Source organism: Gobius niger, assembly GCF_951799975.1.
Source record: "Gobius niger genome assembly, chromosome: 11".
Classification (NCBI taxonomy): Eukaryota; Metazoa; Chordata; class Actinopteri; order Gobiiformes; family Gobiidae; genus Gobius; species Gobius niger.
The window spans coordinates 9571133-9591319 of NC_136862.1; the positions used below are offsets into that span (position 1 = coordinate 9571133).

At 39.5% G+C, this 20187-nt stretch overlaps 1 protein-coding gene across 17 annotated transcripts in view; it reads right to left on the minus strand.

Annotated features, from left to right (window-relative positions):
* Positions 1-201: 201 nt before the first annotated feature.
* dlg2 (discs, large homolog 2) overlaps positions 202-20187 on the minus strand; it is a 206328-nt gene continuing 186342 nt past the window's right edge. For 15 of the 17 annotated variants that reach the window (XM_079565579.1, XM_079565582.1, XM_079565581.1 and 12 more), the window contains 10 exons: positions 17634-17748; positions 15904-16080; positions 13249-13324; positions 10415-10460; positions 9814-9864; positions 8277-8378; positions 6769-6941; positions 6564-6673; positions 4575-4666; positions 202-380 (listed from right to left, as the gene is read on the minus strand). In XM_079565579.1, coding sequence (XP_079421705.1) covers positions 274-380; positions 4575-4666; positions 6564-6673; positions 6769-6941; positions 8277-8378; positions 9814-9864; positions 10415-10460; positions 13249-13324; positions 15904-16080; positions 17634-17748 — 1049 coding nt within the window. In that variant the 3' untranslated portion in view covers positions 202-273. Of the gene's footprint in view, positions 381-4574; positions 4667-6563; positions 6674-6768; positions 6942-8276; positions 8379-9813; positions 9865-10414; positions 10461-10816; positions 10914-13248; positions 13325-15903; positions 16081-17633; positions 17749-19607; positions 19808-20187 lie in introns of those variants that run through there. The other 2 variants (XM_079565577.1, XM_079565578.1) reach the window with 2 other exon arrangements.

Consider the following 20187-nt stretch of genomic DNA (forward strand, 5'->3'; position numbering starts at 1 on the left):
ATGCAAATGTACAGAGACCTAAAATCCTAAAACACTTGGTGGTGTACATTCAGGAACATTCATGTTGCATGTGAAAAACAAAAAAAAACAAAGCGATCGATAACAAAACAAAAAAAATAACCTTCAAGACAATGACATTAAATAAAAAAAGAAAAAACTGAAATAAACATATTCACAACAATTGTTCATGAAGTCTATTTGTTTCCGTACAGTTATCATATGTTACAACTGATTACTAGGTCCTAGCAGTCCAGTGGCCCTGGCGAGGCGCAGTTATAGCTTCTCCTTGGACGGGATCCAGATATAGGGTCCAGCGTGTTCTTCTATGACCAGCTTGCATTGGTTATAAACTTCCTCTAAGGTGTCGCCTTGAACCAGCGCTGTGGAGCAGAGGACGGGGTCAGTGCAAGACAGAGAACATGAGTGTTTTAGACATTTATCAGAATCAGTCTGGAACGAGCTCAGGGGCGGATCTAGAAGAAAAATCACAGGGGGGCAAGCAGGGTCAGGGATAATTTCTGGCGTGGCAACGCTGTGTGGTACCCAATGGCCGCTGGCTGCTCTGCTTTATGCCCACGACACTGAAAAGCATTGGAGTTGAGGCACCTTAAAAACACTTTAACGCCTGGTTTCAATTTTTTCAACACTAGACTAGGCTAGATAGTCCTCCTGAGATAACGCTGGGTTAGTCACAATTTAAGAAACCAGGCTGGTTTTCGTAAGAAGAATTTTAGAAATCTCGTACTTAATGAGGGTCGGACTGTTAGCATTGGAGCAGCGCGAGCTACACGTCACGCAAGGGCCGAGTCTACGGTGAAGATCCCGCCCTTATGCCCTTTTTAGGAACATGCTTCGTTGGCTGGGGAGGGGGAGTCTGTAAAACCGCCACGAATTCCCCCACGACCGTAGTCATTATTGTAAACGGGGAGAAGTGAGGAGAAGCACCGACTGTAGCGCATTGTGTGCTGCTGCTGAGAGGGTGATTGGCTCTGAGCTCCATCTCTCCAAGTCCTGTTCACTTCCAGGACATGGGGGCGTTTCACCTCCAGGACCCGGAGGCGTGTGGGGCGGATCACTGCTGACCCTTCTCACCCTGGACACAGACTATTCACCCCTCTCCCCTCAGGCAGGAGGCTACGGTCCATCAAGACCCATAGATCCCGCCACTTGAACAGTTTTTTTCCCTCAGGAACGATAAAGAGACCTAATAACTCAATAATCTTCTCTATTGCACTATGTGGTCTGTCTGCACTTAGATCCACTGCTATCACTTTATCACTTTATACACGATATGTAAATCTAATCCTGTGTTCTACGTCAATTGTTGTCGCCTACCATATTTGACCTCTTATTATTATCTTATTTATTTTAATATTCTTATGCATGCCCCTAAAGCCTTATAGTTAAACGTGTATAGCTTATGTTATCTAAGCTCTGTGTTATATGTTTATATGTTTAATGTTGCACGTCTCACCAAGAAAAAAATCCTTGTTTGTGAACCTGTTGCAAACGATGGCAATAAAAACTATTCTGATTCTGATTTTACGATGTTTATAGCGAGTACGTAAGTTTTGCTTGATCGCAAGGTTATTTTTTCTGTTTAGACGCAAGCTGAGCCACCCCAAAATTAAACACAAATAGTAACATTGTCAATAATATAAGTAGGGGGTTTCTAGCTCAGGTAGTAGTAGTAGAAGTAGTAGTAGTAACTTTTTTTTTTCCTCTCAAAATTTCACAATCATACAGTTAATGGAAGCTCAAAGGGAGTCGACTGAAGCAAGAAGCTGATAAGTGCCTTGTTCATAGGGCTGCGCGATATGGACTAAAAGTCATATCCCGATATATTTTGGTTGAATATCAATATATACATCCCCATATTTTTTCCACAACGTGAGAGCTGTGGAATGAACTGTTAAGTCACTGCCAAATACGAGTAGTTTTATTGAAAATTCACTATATAATGTAAACATTAACGCTGTATAACAAAGCTCCGTAAAATATCTTAAATAAAAATAGCCTAGAAAATAACATAGGGCAGTCTTTTTCTGAGGGCGGCATTTATATATACAAGTATTACACTAAGCATTAGCTCCAGCCAATACCTTTTCGGTCAGAAGAACTGAATGTGAATAATTTGGGCATACTTTTAACCGAAATAAACTGAACTGAACTAGAAGTAGCGATGACAAATTATGTTCTTATAACCAGACTTGTGTTATTTCATACCTTGACACTTTCTGTTTCTATGACCTTCCTCAAAAGTGTCACGTGATGCTGCTGTGACATGTCTGGTCAGCTGATTTGAGCAGATTTTGAAATAACACACTGGTCTGGCTTTGAGAACATCTTGTAATTTCTCAAAGTTAGTTATTAAATTAAAAGCCAAATTCACTTATTTAAAGAATTTTCACTAATTTCTAGATTACTTTCTGCTGTTCGAGACTGATTTGATCTCATTTCAATCCGTCACTGCCAAAAAGAGGTTTCCCTGAGTATTTGATCTTTACAAGAATCCCCAAGAGCTTCCACATTGTGACTGGATTCTGCAACATGTATAACAGTGGTTAGGTTTATGTTGGTATTTTATAAAAAGGGGGTGGGGGGATCCTATAGTGGGGATTTTTTTGCTGCAGGTTGGAGTTGTGTGCAGGGCTGGTCCTAACAAAATGGTGCCTAGGCAACATTGGGCTTTACCCCCCCCGCTAAACACATTTTTTATCTTAAAGGAACAGGCCACCGTTTTTCCATACTGTGATATGTTCTTGCCTGAGCTTAGACAAGTTGATACGTACCTGTCTGGTCTTTGTGCCCGTGGAAGAGCTTGGTCGCTTCCAACTTCACCCCGGTTTGGAGCTATAGGAATATGCTGGAAGAGGCCAAACGCTAGCAACATCTTTGGTCATTTTTGTGTGACAGAACGCACGCACTAAGACCAGACAGGTGCGCATCAACTCGTCTAAGCTCAGGTAAGAACAAATCACAGTATGGAAAAATGGTGGGCTGTTCCTTTAAGAGCTATCCTGTCCACTTGTGTGTGTTTTCCTGGCACTCATGCAGACATGGACAGGGCTGGACTGGCCATCAGGAGCACCGGGAGTTTTTGGGCCCTCAGTAGAAACTGCAAGTTGCACTGACGTTCAGATAATGAACTGGATGCAATTACACAACACATCCACCAGGTGCATCAGGCGCCTTTTATACCCAACAAACCTCTCGGATATAGCATTACTCATGATGCCCCTCATCATATTTGCTAATATAATTGAACATACTTTACTGTAACACCCTCCAGGACCCACAGAGATTTTTTATACTTTTTAGACAAAATATGCAAAGAAGTGCATGTTGGGAGTTGTCAGGTGACTCTCCTTCGTTGTCAGTGCGCACAGTTTGGAAAAGCTTCTTGTTTCCATTGAAAGGATTTACAATGTTTTTGCCTTTTTGGGACTTCTATTCTCACTCCAGACCTTCCCTAACTCTGCGGTGAGTTTTACCATTTCATCACCTGATTTACAGTGTGATCATTTGGTTGGTTTTGTGAAGTATATTTGTGTCGCAGTTACGAGAGGAACCTCATTAACAGTAGGCACATTTTAAGATTATTAAGTAATTTGACAAATATTCCAACAAGTTGTGAATGACAAGATTAAAGCCATGAGTGCTATGAGGCGCTAGCTTTAATTCGGCAGAAACAACATGCAGCTTTTGTCCTCGGTTTTGTAGCTCATACTGCTTTAGTTCATTTACTATTGCCATGCCTAGCTTGAAATCTCTAGTTTCCGACACAAAAGATTGCAGGTCAGTATGACTTTCTGTCCAATAGTTCTGTCCAAAAGTCAGGAACATTGTAGAATGAGGGGCATGAACCTCATCGGGTTCAAAAATGTAAATGTAATTTGTTAGCCCCTCCAGCAGATGGCGCACTTATGCCCAGGGCCGGCCCTGAAGCAAGAGCATCATTTCCAGGTCACAGATGCAAATTAGATCTAAAAAGACTTGAGGCCACTGAAAATCAGCATGTGGTTACAGAAAACTAATTGATTTCAGGAAGTGTTGACAAACAGAAATAGTTACAGGCTTTACATGGAGCAGCACGTCAAATTAAATGCTGTTTGATGCCATTTTAATGTCTAAACACAATCATTTTAATGTTATAAATGCAAATCACTGTATTTATGATTGGTAAAGATTTGTATTTGTGCAAATCTTTGTATTTATGACAGTAAATAGAAGACGAATAGAAGAATCTATCTATCCATCCATCCATCCATCCATCCATCCATCCATCTATCTATCCATCTATCCATCTCTTAGCAATAAACGCCTGAAGTAAAGACATCAAGCATTGTCACTATTTCCAAAGGAATGTATCTAAATATCGCTAGAGCTCTATTACGTTGCTACATGTAACAGTACGAGCCATATTTCTCTGTTTCCATGTTCACTGATTATTGCTGTGCTGCTGTAGAGTAAAGTCCAGGCGTTGATCAGCGGGAGTGTTTAATCAGTGCTGGTGGCAGGTGCCGCTGTGTGCTCATATGTGGCTGAACACAGATGGCTTTTATTAAAAATACCTGTGAAGAATTCTCCAAACTCCAGCTCCAGCTTCATCGCTCTGTCAAACGTCTTCTTGGCTTGTTCCTCGGTCAGTCTTTTATTCATGTCCCTGGAAAAAAACAAAACAAGGAGCTGTTATTGGTTATTTGAAAAGATTTTGGTTAATTCTAGTTGCACTGAAATAACCACAGTGATGGACTATAGTGTAATATATACAGCATGGATCTAATTAACAGAATTATCTGTTTTATCTGTGCTTCTTTACACTACATGCTTAATATAGATTCCCCGACGCAAACAGAGGTGAGTAGAGTAGCCAAAATATTTACTAAAGTAAGAGTGACATTGCTTTAAAGTCGTAAGTAAAAGGTGTAATCATATTGCATTGGTTTTATATAGCGCTTTTTTAAAATTGTACATCCCTCCCGGAACCACCACCTTAAAGGAATAGGCCACCGTTTTTACATGCTGAGATATGTTCTCACCTTAGCTTAGACCAGTTCTTTTGTACCTGTCTGGTCTTCACACGTGCCCTCAGTCACGTAAACACAGCACAGACGGCGTTAGCATTTATCCTCTCCTCCTCTCCACTATAGCTCCAAACCAGGTCAAGATAGAAGCTACCAAGCTCTTCCATGTTTTCCCTATTTAATTATGATTATGTAAAGTGTTACACTACAAAAGTATAATTACATAAGGGATAATGTATAGAACGCTGGTCATTATCGGGAAAATAAGTACCGACAGGGCGAACCGGACCCTGAAGGTACTTATTTTCCCGATAATGACCAGCGTTCTGTACATTATCCCGCGTATTAAACGGCCATTTGCCTAAATGCTAACACCGTCTGCGCTGTGTTGATAGAAGGCACGGGTGAAGACCAGACAGGTACAAAAGAAACCGTCAAAGCTAAGGTAAAAACGGTGGCCTATTCCTTTAACGTGGTGGAGGGGTTTGAGCACCCGAATGATCCTGGGAGCTCTGTTGTCGGGGGCTTCGTGCCCCTGGTAGGGTCTCCCATAGCAAACAGGTCCGAGGTGACGATTCAGACAAAGAGCGGTTCAGAAGCCCCTTATGAGAGACCAACAGGCCTGAGAATCGTGAGGCCGTCCTTCTGTGGACCCACCGCCTACAGGAGGAGCCATGGGGCTGGTGCCATGTGATTTGGGCAGCTCGGACAGCTGCTCCAATGACCCGGCAACAGACAAGTGGAAGAAAATGGATGGATGGACGTTCTGACATAATGAATTCTAAAATTATGCTAAAGAATCCTGATGTTTCCAAAGAGTACAGACTGAAATTAGATAATAATAATTCTACAGATGAATGAAAGTGTTTAATTTGTTAAACTTGCACTAATTTTGATTTGTCAACATGAAGCTTTTGTCTCTTACAGATTTAGTAGAAAGTAACCAAATGTATTCCTCAGTGAAACAGTAGAAGAAGAAAATACAGCGCCTTTCACAGACATAGTGACAAAGCGCTTTAATTTAAATGAGACAATTATACATTCACTCCACACTCAGTGGTGTTCATTTTCCCCTGGAAATCATTCATCCTGACCTCTTGTACATGTTTTAGCACTGATAATTTAAACCTACTGTATTTTGCTCAAGTAGAATGTGATAAAAAATAAAACGTTACTCATGTGGTGGCACTGCTGTCTAAATTTTAGTGAAAGGAATATTTTACACTCTAGATATTTTTGTCGACTAATAAATTCAATTCAATTCAACTGTATTACGGACATGGGGTCCAAATAAAGAGGAAATAAAAATGAAAAAAAAAAAGGAACTAAACATCAGCGACACAGTTCGAAAAAGCCTCATATTTAAATTTACTGCTAAAGGAAGAGGTCTGTGCTTTGTCTGAGTGGAAGGAGCTCCAGGAAGCAGAGCAATATGACATGTTTGAAAACAATAATATGAATGTTACGTTAATGCAAGTTTATGTAAAGTAAAAAAGGACAAAGAAAAAGAGATAATAATATTGAAGCGGTTCTTACATTAATGAGTCAACCGATTTGGGCTTAATGAAGATGGCGACAGGATACAGTTGTGCTACTTGTAGCCGCTTGATGGCGTTTCCAGACACGTCGAGGATACAGTGTTTACCCTGGAGCAGAGGAGACACAGACATGATTGGATTTGTCGGGATAAAACCTGGTGAAGCGGTTGAGATTGGGAAGTGCGCCCCCGACGGCAGCTCACCCTCTCGGCCACGTATCGCACGGACTGGACACTGGTGCCGTACAGATTGTCGTTGTACTGTCCCGCCTCGATGAACTTGTGCTCTTGGATGTCCTTCTCCATCTGCTCCCGGGACATCACGAAGTGGTAGTCGCGTCCGTCCACCTCGTAGTCCCGCTTTGGTCGCGTCGTATCTGCGATTCATCAGAAACATTTTGTTGAAGCGACTGTAAAAGGCAGCAACAACCACAAAAACTCCAGTAAAAACTGCTCATAACTAAAAGCTAAGCCGATACGAAAAGGAACAAATAGTACTTATATTAACCCCTTAACCCCTGCCTTAATCGAGCACATTTTCTCCAGCTTTACCCAAATCTAAAAGCTTCTCGACTGGAGCTTACAGCCTATGGGCCAGAGTAATGCCTCATTTGAAAGCTAAGACCTACAAAACTCATCTAAGCTTTTTTATTGCGTTTTAAATAATTTTCTTCACTTTTTGTCATTTTTTTGTTATATCTGTGTCTTATTTTTTTTTGCCACATTGTTGTTACGTCTGCCAAATTTTGGTTGCATCTTTGTCACTTTTTTGCCACATTTTTGTTGCATTGTTGCCAATTTTTTGCCAAATTTTTGACACATTTTTGTCTCATTTTTGTCACATTTTTATATATTTTTGTCACATTTTTGTCGCATTGTTGCCAATTTTTTGCCAAATATTTGACATATTTTTGTCACATTTTTAATGTATTTTTGTCACTTTTTTGCCACGTTTTTGATGTATTTTTTTCCACGTTTTTGATGTATTTTTGTCACTTTTTTGCCACGTTTTTGTTGAATTTTTTTTCCCACTTTTTTGTCACATTTTCGTTGTATATTTGTCGCACTGTTGTCACATTTTTTTCATACATAAAAACACACAACTAACAAGGACAAAAACGTGACAATCATAACGAGGAAGAAGTTTAGATGAGTTCTGCAGGCCTTAGCTTTCAAATGAAGCCTTACACTGGCTTATAGTCTGTAATCTCCAGTCAAGAAGCTGCTAGATTTGGATAAAGCCGAACTGGAGAAAATGCACTCGGTTAAGGCGGGGGACAAGAGGTTTTAAGTAGATTTGTTTATCGATATCTAGGACTAAAAAAAAGGGGAGCCACTACATACTGTATATGCACAGATATATGAACTAAATCTAATTTCTGAAAAGGTTTGGGGTGTAATTAATTCAACTCACTCACCTTGATGCCCTGAACTGTTAGCAGCTACATATGGTTTTAAAGATGGGGCATTACAGCATGCAAAAGTTAAAAAGAACAAAAAATAAAAATGAAAATAAACATGAACAAGCAATTTTAAAAGAATGGCATCGAGGACAAAGCACAGTTAGTCCGCATTTCACGGCGCACAGAGGTTTGGATGAAGGATCGATTATAGACGGTATTATTACAGGAGACGTGAAAGGTGGCAACACGAAGGATGACCGGGGGCGCATTAACGTTCACACTTATTACACCACTGAGGGAGATACTTACGTGGCACACAGGAACCAAACTTCTCTGGGAACTCGGATATAAGATCGTCATTGATCCGGTCCTTCATCGGTCCCAGGATGATCACGGGCCGGGCATAACTTACTGGAGAAGAGAATAGATTCATAATTATATATTCATAATGATGTTTTCAGGTTTGATTTCTATGTGGGGTTTGCATGTTCTCCTACCACTGAAAACATGTACAATAGACTCTCCTCTAGGGTTAGGACTTGAAACAGAGAGTTTGAGATCTCAGTGGAACCAAACAAATACATAAAATAATAATAATCATCATCATCAGACAAAAAAATGTGCTTCTAAAGATCTAAAAGTTCTTTGTGTCTCTCATCAGTGCAAGCTCAGTATTAATTAACTTCATCAGTATACGATATTTGTCAGATAATGTGGTGAGCTGCAGGGGGCGCTAATTCATCTCACAATCTCTAAAATCAATAATAAAAGGATACAGACGAACATATATAATGTCTATTAGGGCTGGGACGATAAGCTTTTGTCACGATCCGATCACGATACTCAGGGGCCGATCCGATGCGTATTGTGATACAGTTATTATGATAGGTGACATGTTAACCTTAAAATGTCATGTGTCCAAAGTTTATAAACCAAATGACCTTTACTGAAGTGCTAGAGGGACCATCCGGAGTTCAAAAATGTTAAAATTATGTATTTTCCTCCCCCTACATGTTTAAACAATGTCCTAATGTGTAGAGTGAGCTCAGACCTGTTCACCACAACTGCCTCTAAAATCCTGCACTGTCACTCAAAAACGTGTTACTTCGGGTCCGAAGTGCCGTCATGCACGAGCTTAATATAGAACCTGCAGTTACACGCATGACCTGAGGTGGCAGTAGTGAGTATAAAATGGCCAACTTGCATCTAGCCCCTTTAAGATTGAAAAGTGCATTAACACAAAATGCTGTGTAACTGGAAAACAAAGGAGTGCAGGATAAAAATGCCTCCGAACACAAACAAGTATTAGAAGAAAGTATTGCAAATGCACACTGTCGCTGTGTCCTTGTGCAAGACACTTCACCCTGCTTGCCTCCAGTGTCTGCGTACATTGGTGTGTGAATAAGAGTGTGAATGGGTGACTGGTTCCTTACTGTAAAGCGCTTTGGCCTGATAAAGGTAGAAAAGCGCTACATAAGTTCAGTCCATTTACCGTTTATAAAGTATCGATACTTGGTATTGCGATCCGATCTGATATTTTGTCCCAGCCCTATTTTTTATGGCAGTGGTTCCCAAAGTGCAGGCCCCCCCCAAAGCTTGTCTACAAAGCAAGTTCATTGAACAAGATATATATTTAAAGGAAATTTACATTTATTTGCTACATTAGACTACTTAAAACCAGTATTTAGCTTATAGTCATGGCTAGATGTTGCTTTTTATGTGATTTTAGCTGTAAATAAGTTATTCTTGGGGGGCCTCCGAGAGATTTTTGATTCAGTAAGGGGTCCGTGACATCCTGGACTTTGGGAATAGCTGGTTTATGGTATAAAAAGTGAACAGAACTTACTCTCTTGCCTCATCACTGGTTCATATGAGAGAATGATTTCCTCTTGACTCCCTGCAGAACAAACCTGGCATAAGTCAAAAGGCCCAGAGAGAAAATGGTCACATAGAAACATGAAGATCATGCATCTCTGAGGTCACATGCAGGGCAGCACATGGACATGTTTATGTAGACCACTAAAATATATCTTAGAATATATCTTTACTTCTTAAATAATGAAAGTGTATTTCCACTGGTCTGGCTGGGGTCGGTTCAGCTCATGCTTTGAGACTTAAAAGTAATGTTTTCCCAGGTGAAATACAAGTTAAAAAAAATCACTTATTTGATCTGTATGATTGTGGTAAATGGTGTGATAGTAAGTTATAAAAGACTGGCATACAATAAAGAAGTATTTTGAGTTGTATTCGAGTGAACCACAAGTTAAATTCCACCAACATAAACACAATATTATCGGCATAACCAACACGTGCTACTTTGTATTTCATCAAACACATACTGTATTAAGACACAGAGAAACTAGTACAAGGCAGATCCGAAATGCAGCATGCAGCAACGCAGGCAAAGACAAGACGCTCGTCGATCAAGAAATCCTTCAATAACTTACTGAACGTCTTTGTCCCATACCCATCATCACCTAATCCCAGGATGTCCTAATGGCGGGGACGAGGAAGGCACAGACGCGAGAGAAGCAGAGGTAAAGGCGGTTAGAGAAAGGGAGCAGCTCGAAGTGTTGCCATCCGGGTGTCGGGATGCTGAGCGGCCACCAGGGGGAGCCAGACCCCGACGTGTTGAAACTGGGTCGTATGGGAATAACACATCCCCACTGTCGACCGCTCAGCATCTATGACACACTGGCGACGGCTGTGATCCCAGAGAGGGAGGAGGACAACAGAAAGCATACGATAAGAAAACCTAAGTGCGAGTGTGCGAGTGTGCGAGCCCTACTCTGACCTCTGACCTCTGCGGGTGTGTTCGGTGTCTCGGTGGCGTTTGCAGCTTTACTTACGGTCGGAATCACTGCCATCCTGATCACTCTCCTTGTTCTTGTAGAAGGGAAACTTTCGTGTAAAGATGAAATTCTTTTTACGTTTGTCATTGAACGACTGTGAAGGGAGAGAAAGCATGGAGCAAACCGGTGCAAACTGACACAACAACCACTCGCTGCGGGACGTCAAGGAGTCGGAAACAAAGTCAGATTATGTAAAGAAAGATCATGCGCTTTACTTGAGTAGTATTTTTGTCGAGAACTTAATACTTTTACTGTGTTGCCGAACAGAGGGTGAATTCAGACACAATTTTCAAGTTTTAGCAGCTGATTTATGCTTTTCTACTTTGAATACTTAAAGGCGCTGTACCTGTTTTCTTTAGTATAATGTAAACTCAGACATTTGTGGGGAAAAAACACTGTGTATTTAATTATAAAACATTTGTATTAACTTCCTGAACTTGCAGACTAGATTTCCAGCATTTCTGTGACAGTGACCCTGAAAAGTGACCCTGCAAGTTGTGAAACGTGACGATAGACTCGTTCCTGTGAAGAATTGGGATGCTATTATGTTAGAGTGAAGAATGAGTTTGGATCGAGCCTTTAAGTATGTTTAGCAGAAAATACTGTACTTTTACTTTAGAGATATAGAGATATATACACTGGAATGTTTGACCAGTAATATCTGCACTTTTACTTAAGTGACTGTAAATTAATGTAATGTGTTCAATGCAATTTTAATGCCATATATTATACAGTATACAATATATTAATGCAACAAACTCCAAAAATCTGTTCATATTTAATTTCTTCAGAAACACAGAAATGATCGGAAATGTTGACAGGCAACTTTTGAGCAAATTGCTTTTGAACAATTTTGGCCAAAACTGCAGCTGGATGTGCTGCTAATTTCTTATTCAAAGAATTTATTTGGTAAAAATAGTCGGAAGAAATTTACATTTAATGCAAATGAGAAATGAATTTGTGTATAATCAATGAAAGATATCACTTCAATTTACAGTACTTGATACATTGTACCTCACTAAATTTAGTACAATGTAATGAGCTCTGGAACAATCTGTAATAACTTGTACCTGTGGGTTAGATACACAATGGAATAACTAGGCCCATAATGTAATAGGACACAAGACCCTTAGGGCTTAAGGTCAGGGTTATGTCTTAGTACATTATGTATCTACAAACTACTAATACACATTATTCCATTGTGTATCTAACCCACAGGTACAATGTTACAAAGCTCATTGCATTTCCAAACTAGCAAATCCTTCACAGGGATGAGTTTATAAGCACTTTTCACGACTAGCTACTAGTGTTAATTTCGTTGACTAAAATATTTAGTCTTAATTTTAGTCAAAGTGATATTTTTGCTGACTAAAATTGGACTAAAACTAAATTAAAAGTTTCGCATGAGACTAAAACTATGACTAAAATGTCCAGATATTTTAGTCGACTAAAATAAGACTAAATAAAAATGAAAAGGAGAGACTAAAATCCTCCAAACTTCTATTGACCGTCTGAAAGAGCCTCATATCATTTAAATTCCCTGCCAAAGGAACAGCTCTGAGCTTTGTTCATGTGGGAGAAGCTCCATGAAGTCGAGGACCTTGATTAAATATGAATATAATGAATATTATAAATGCAAAGTCGACTAAATTAGTCTTCAATTTAGTCGACTAAACTTTTTTTTGACTAAATCTCGACTAAAATTAAACTACATTTTAGTCAAAAGACTAAGACTAAAACTAAAATAAAATATGTTGTCAAAATTAACACTGTAGCAGGGTCACTTTTCAGGGTCACAGAAATGCTCACAAACTCGCCTGCAAGTTCACGACATTGATACAAATGAGTTTTTCCCACAAATGTCTGAGTTTACAATAAACTGGAGAGGGACAAAACACTAATATTAAGACATTTGAAAATCCGATCTTCTTGAAGTCCCACAGTTGCAACAAAAGTAGAGAAAGTAAAAGCAAAGTGACAGTGACTTCATGCGGATTCATGCAGAGACTGACAAGGGAGAAAAGGTCTAAAATAAGCGAATAAAACAAAATAATCAATGATAAATCAAAGAATTGTGATTGAACAAAGGAATATGCTTAAATGTAAAAGGGCAAAATAAAACGGCGAGACTCAAACTGTATTTTAAAAGACATAGCAGGAATGAAAACATGCGAGCTGAATATATATTACACAACGCGACTGAATCATTATTATTTGTGTGCAGATGAAGTAAATGCTCTGAAGGCTGACGTCACATCTATCAGCAGTCGCTAAGTGGAACTACGCTATCAAGCATCTAATATCGACATCGACATAAACTCTTCTTCCAAAAGTTTTTCCTGGCGCAGGGAACTTTACCGTCCTCTCCACATCATCCGGTTAATGCGGCCATTTAAGTGCCACTCTCGGTCTCTCGCGGAGCCACTTACCCCTTTGGAATCGAATGAGCCCGGCTTGGCATTGAATTTCACAGTCTTTAGTCGCGCCCGCTCTTTCCGCTCCACCCTGCCAAAGCACAGAGTCCACCATCAAGCGCAGAAATTATATTTACAAGCACAAAGAGGAGCTGGGGGGGCTGAACTTTTTCATATTATTAAAGACATGACTTATTTATGATGCTAAACTGTGCTAACGGTGCGACTCGGGCTTCTTCAGGTGCTGCTCAGGGTCAGGGTTTGCAATTTTAGACTTTATTAATAAGAAATAGGGTCATTTCTGCTTCAGTAATGCTTTTAAGTTGGTATTTTTCAAGGTTAGGCGCAGCTTAGATAGAATTTAGCTCAACTGATATGTATTTATCCAGTAACAATGTATCTTATCACAATTACGCAGACGATACTCAGATCTATGTTTCACATCATGTGCCAGCCGGTAAACGTGGCCCTGTAGATACACTGTGTCATTGTATCAAACAGATTAGTGCGTGGATGCAAAATAACTTCCTCCAGTTAAATACAGATAAAAGTGAGATAATTGTCTTTGGCCCACAAAAACACAGAGAAGTTGTCATTGGTCATCTCGAAGCTCTTTCACTAGAACCTAAAAATCAAGTTAGAAATCTAGGGGTAATCATGGACTCAGACCTGAATTTTAACAGTCATATTAAGGCCATTACATCAGCGGCCTATTACCACCTCAAAAGCATTGCTAAAATAAAAAACATAGTGGCTAAACCAGACTTGGGGAGATTAATTCATGCATTGGTCTCCAGTCGGCTGGACTATTGTAACGGCCTGTTCACTGGCCTCTCTAAACGAGCTGTTGAACAGCTGCAGTATATTCAAAACGCTGTTGCACGAGTCCTGACCAGAACCAGGAAATACGACCACATTAGTCCAGTGCTCCGGTCTCTTCACAGAGAATAGATTTTAAAACAGCTCTGCTAGTTTACAAGTCTCTTCATGGTCGGGCACCAAAATACTGTATATAGGTGACGTGGTACAGCCGTATGAACCAGGCCTTGAGATCCTCAGGGAGGGGTCTCCAGGTGGTTCCAAGAGTCACAACTAAACATGGTGAGGCTGCTTTTCAGTTTCACGCAGCAAAACTGTGGAACAGCCTGAGACAGGCCTCAACTCTTAATATGTTTAAGTCCAGGCTGAAAACATGCCTATTTACTGCTGCCTATGGCAATTGATGGTATTTAACTACTCTTAATATATAGTTTTATTACATCCATATTTGTAATTTTGTATATTTTTATGAGTGTATTGATTGATTTGTTTTATTGTGTTTTTGGTGTTGCTGTGAGGCACATTGAGTTGCCTGATTTGATCTTGATCTATTTGGAAGGTCAAATATCCTATATGATGGCACTTTGTGTGAAAAGTGCCACTAGTGCAAACAAAACCCCTTAACCTCCCTCTGCTGGAGAACTGGGGATAGAATTATGCTAAAAACAACAGCTGACAGGTTTTAGCAAGAAGTAATTTATGGTAGTTAGTTGAAGCCATTTTGAGAAACATTTTATTCCTCTCCATGGAGATGTTGCAGCTTACACAGGTAGTTAACGTTAACTAACTCACCAACTAAACTAAACTAAAGTATTATGTTTTTTTATTACATTGCTGGGCAAATGTATTGAACGTGTGAGCAAAACAAAAGCAAATTTCTGCCATCATTGTCCATGGTAGACAATAAAGTTTTTATATTCTATTCTAACTTTATTTTGATGAACTACAGCAAAAAGTAGCTGAGCCCACAACACCACATGTGATAGTGCTGATAAGTAGCAGTAAGCTGTATTTAAATATTTTACTGCAAATTTAACACACAAATACTTCATGCATATGACATATTAGACAAAACACTAAATTTTGCTAAACAATATGACCTAGTGACCCCTGGTTTGACTTTTTTTGTGATGTTGATTATTTCACTTCCCTATTTGAGACTGGCAGGAAGTGACAAATGTAGAGATAAACACTTGTAACTGCTGCCGTGCCAATCATGTGACCACAGAGTGAATTTTCTGGAACTTAATCTACTGTCACAAACATTATAACCTAAATAAAAACAACTTTTCTTCATTAAATTGCTGCTTCACTGAAGTAATACTCTGACTAATATTGACCGCAGATATTATCCGCCAAAGTCATCATTACAAAAGAATTAAAGCCTGTTAAATGCGCTTTAACGGCACAAAAGCAAAACAAGAAAACAACTCTTAAGATTTGCAAACCATCAGACAAAAGAATGAGGGGAGACGCCTATTTTTAAAAGCAAATTTAATACAATGGAAACTTTTGAGTTAAAAATTGTGCACCATTTTAGCCAAATCTGCAGCTGAATATGTTTTGGACTGTGACATTTGTATTAGAAGAACTTGTATGGTAGAAAACATTTTTAGATCTAATGCCAGTTTGAATCCAATGGAATACTTTTTTAACAGTATAAACCAGTAAAGTGTGATTTAACAAACACACATCAGCATCTTCTCATGACATTAGCAGCTGAAGGTAAATGTTTTGATCTTGTGAGAAGGTAAGATGTCTGACTGAAAACTACACGAGATCAAACATCAGATGAGCATAAAAGGAGCAATAATGTCCCTAAAGTGGCGTGCACGTGTGTCCTAAACTCACCGCCTCTTGCTGGGGATGACGCCCATCTCCTCACTGTCGCCGTGTGGGGTGACGCGCCGGGCCTGCCACCACTCGTCGTCAGAGGCGTTGATCACGTGCAGGATGTCTCCGTACCTGAAGCTCAGGCCCTGGCTGGGCAGGCCGCTGTCTTTGGACTTCTCATAGTCAAATAAGGCCCTGCAGAGGAAAACAGACATCATTAGAGATATGGAACATGAGAAAATAGATATAAGTACTTATTTAGATTAAAGGTGCATTATGCAACTTTTTATGTGAAAACAAATGGCTGATATTTGTGCGGATTTGGCCTTGTAGTGACCCAGTGGTTTGTATGGCACCTTTACTTTCCATCACAGGGGTCTTTAGGATGCTCAAGGATCAATTGTTTGGAAGGTTTTCACTGCTGACGGACTCTCTCACCAGAAAACCTACAAAACAATTGATCCTGGAGCATTGTAGAGACGGCTGAAACGGAAAGTAATGCTGACCACTTATACACTGGGTCACTACAAGGTCAAATACACACAAATATCAACTTTTTTTTTCGTATAAAAAGTTGCATAATGCACCTTTAAGTCAAGAGCTTTAACTGATCAGAAGGTCCGGCATTATTTGAGCAAATTAAATTGTAATTCTGATTATTGTGTGTTGCAAATAGGTCATTGTTTTAAAGGAACATTTGATGAAAAAAGTGAGCATTTAACCTTTAAGTGTCTCTGTTGCGTTTAAGGCTCCAGGATTTGTTTTTAGAGTTTCTGATAGGTTTTCATGCTGACAGACCTTCTCACCAAAAAACCAACAAAACAATTGATCCTGGAGCGTTGTAGAGGCCACTGTGATGGAAAGTAAAGTGCCATAACCACTCACACAGCCGTTAGGGTCAATTACGCACAATTATCAAGATTGTTTTTTCGCATAAACAGTTCCATAATGCACCTTTAATGTTCTAATGCATTTGAAACTCTGTGGTTTTGGACTGGGGAGGCTCGGCGATTCCTCAGGGAGAGCAGGAGGAGCCTCAATATTTATCATCTGTTCAACTATTTGCATTTGTCCCCATTTTTCTAATGTAATACTTTATTTTTTTGCCCAAAGTAAGTTGTGCCTCATTGTAATTCATATTTTAAGATTAAATACTTTTCAAACAGCTTCTGTAGCGTTATAAGGTGGTCAATAATATAATTTATCATGATTTCCAGTCTCAATATACTTTAGATTTAGTTAATGTGACAAGCCTATTGGAAACCACTGATATAAGGGAACCAAGATCTTGAATTGTTAGTAGATTCAAGCTGATTCTGTGAGATGGACAAAACAAAGTGATAGTTATTGTCATTGGTTACTACTCAATAACCTGATTTTTAATTCCAATTCAGATTTAAATCCGGGCTAATTGTGTAGGTAGAGAAAGCCCTCACAGTACGCCACATATTGTTCATTTCTACACAGTCAGTAAACGCTGTTAATAAGCCCTTAACTAGTTTCTAGAGAAATGAAGTCGTCTTTAGAAGGTCAGAGAGAAGAGCTCTGTCTGGTCCACAGGGGGATACTATAAAAAGCTCTCATCCAGAGTGGTTGTAAAGTGTATTTTCCGTTCAATTTGAGTAAGGAGAACAGAACCCCTGGTCTAAGTTTAGCCGTAATTAGAGTCACGCGAGGTGTAAATTTAAATGCAGAATGAGTTTGGCTTGAACAGTGAGAACTAGGTTAAAATCCAAAAGTGTCCCGACCTCACATAGAGCGATCTCTTCTGATTGGTTCGCAGGGATCCCGACCCGGAGCTCATGCTGTGGTTCATCATCTGTTCCCGCAGGTCATGGATTTTGGCCTCAAAACGCCCATATTCTGCAAGACAAGATTAGCATGGATCAACGGGACAGCCTGGTCTGCAGCATGGCTCCAGTGCATGCTGGGAAGGAGGGGCAAAAACAAAGGATGAAGTCTCCCTGTTAAATGAAAAATATACACTTTTTCACTCTTTTGTATGCTAGAGTGGAACAAAAGGACATAGGAATACAGAATCCAACAAAGGGTTTACACGGGCAGCACCGAGTTAAAATGAATGGTGTTTTAATGCCCAAATACTATATTTTTAAAGCCCAATAAGCAAAAACAATGTGGGTAAAGTTTTATATCAAGGTGTGCTTGTTAAGTATTAATAAGCATTAATAATATGCTTGTAAAGTTTTAACATACAGCTCATTATACTTTTATCTGTTAACATACTATAATAATATGCTTATTCACAGCCAACCCTTAACCTAACCCTAAAATGATTACTTAATACATAATGAGCACACCTTAATCTATTCTAAAGCGATACCAAAATTTGTTTGCACATTTTGTTTCTTAGGATTCAATCCATTCAATCCAACAGAGAGATGAGGGGAATTTATTCAAAACAAAATTGGACAGAAAACACGTAAAATGTCAGCCAAAACCGGTTGAGTGTGTTTTTGAACATGTTTTTTGTTTATCTTTTGCAAACATATGTAGTAAGAATAGTTGAGCGATGTCATTAATTTCCAATAAATTTAGATTTGAAGCCAGTTTGAATCCAATTTCTTTCTTTCTGATGACATTTAATTTCAGCACAAACTATTTTATGACTTTAAATGCTTAAAGGTGCATTATGCAGCTGTCTATGTGGAAAAAAAAGTTGATATTTTTGCATTTTTGAGCTTGTAGTGACCCAGTGCTGTATGAGTGCTCAGTATGGTGTCTTTACTGTCCGTCACTGTGGTCTCTAGGACGCTCCAGGATAAATTGTTTTGAAGGTTTTCAACACAGACGGACCGTTTCATCAGAAAACATATAAAACAATTGATCCTGGAGCGTTGTAGAGACCACTGTGATGGAGAGTAAAGACACTATACGGACCACTCATACAGCACTGCGTCACTACAGGCTCAAAAAAGCACAAATATCAACTTTTTTATCCACATAAAAAGTTGCATAATGCACCTTTAATTATTAACTGCTTAACAATTGCTCATTTAATGTCAAACCTGACCCTCAGTGAGATCAGAAGAGCATCCACAGGGCAACATGCTCTAAAACATGTAGAAATCTGGATTTGTACCAGCGACTAGAAAAGTTTTTGTGTGTTTGTCGACCGTGTCCTAACCTTCCTAGAACGACTTTAAATCTGTTTATTTAGCAGTTTTCCCCAGTGACTCCAGTGTCTTCGTTTGCATAGTGTCCCTGACCTGCTAGAGATGTCACGCGCTGATGTTTACAGCCATGAACCAACGGCTCTTAGGAAAGTAAAAATGAACGTTAGGATGTGCGAGCGCGTCACAGCGTTGACATGAAGTATGCATTCCCTGACAGTGCACTTACTATGAAGATAAGGCTGAAAGCTCAAACTTAAAGCAGTGCAACCCAGTGTGCCGCTTTAACAGGATATCTACCGGCAATTACTTCCTCTGCCATGACACGTACAACCACTCGCAGAATAGCCGCAGCAGCAGAAAACTATAAAATTGCAAAAACTCCCACAGAAGCAATGGTGCAGCAATGTCTCCATTTTACTCTTATAAAATAACAAAAATACGCACATTCACGATATAAAGTGTACACCTACATTTAATAATGAACAAATTATACCACAGTCCACAAGAAAACACTAATGTAACTTAAATTAAGTCTAAAAATGATCACTTAAATAGTAAAATACCATAATGCAGATCCCACATACATACCTGCCTGCATGTCGACTCTGACCTCTCTTTCTTTCCCGTCTGACTGAGGCTTAGACTTTCTCTGTTTGCTATGTACAGTTCAACAGCGTGACTGTGTTGAGCGCAGAGAAGCAGGGAAACACCTCTCTCTCCCCTGTGGCTGACCATAAGAAGTGCACAGCACAGGGGCGGAGCCGAGTGCAGAGCAGCGTCCCACACAGCGTCCCACAGCACAAGCAAACCACTTCTAATCTAGTGTTTAGACACGGTGCGGCATTTAAACTGTGTGTCCATTTTGATTAAAGTCTGCATCCTGTGTGTTAGCAACAAGTCATATAAAACTACTCTCACAAGTACGAATTTACTTAGCTTTTGATTTTATACAAAAATGAAATTCAGTCATTTTTTTGTTCCTTTTTTGGGGAAAAGCAAGTACATTTGACGAGATTATGCTTTCTTTTTTCATCCATCTGTGGATAACGGAACAAACCCAGTGTTTTACATAAGATATTACAATACTAAGAAGATTTCCATGTTTTGTAGTCAACTGAAAACATGCATTATCAGACAGAAAAGAGGTGAGGACACAGTTTGGGGACAC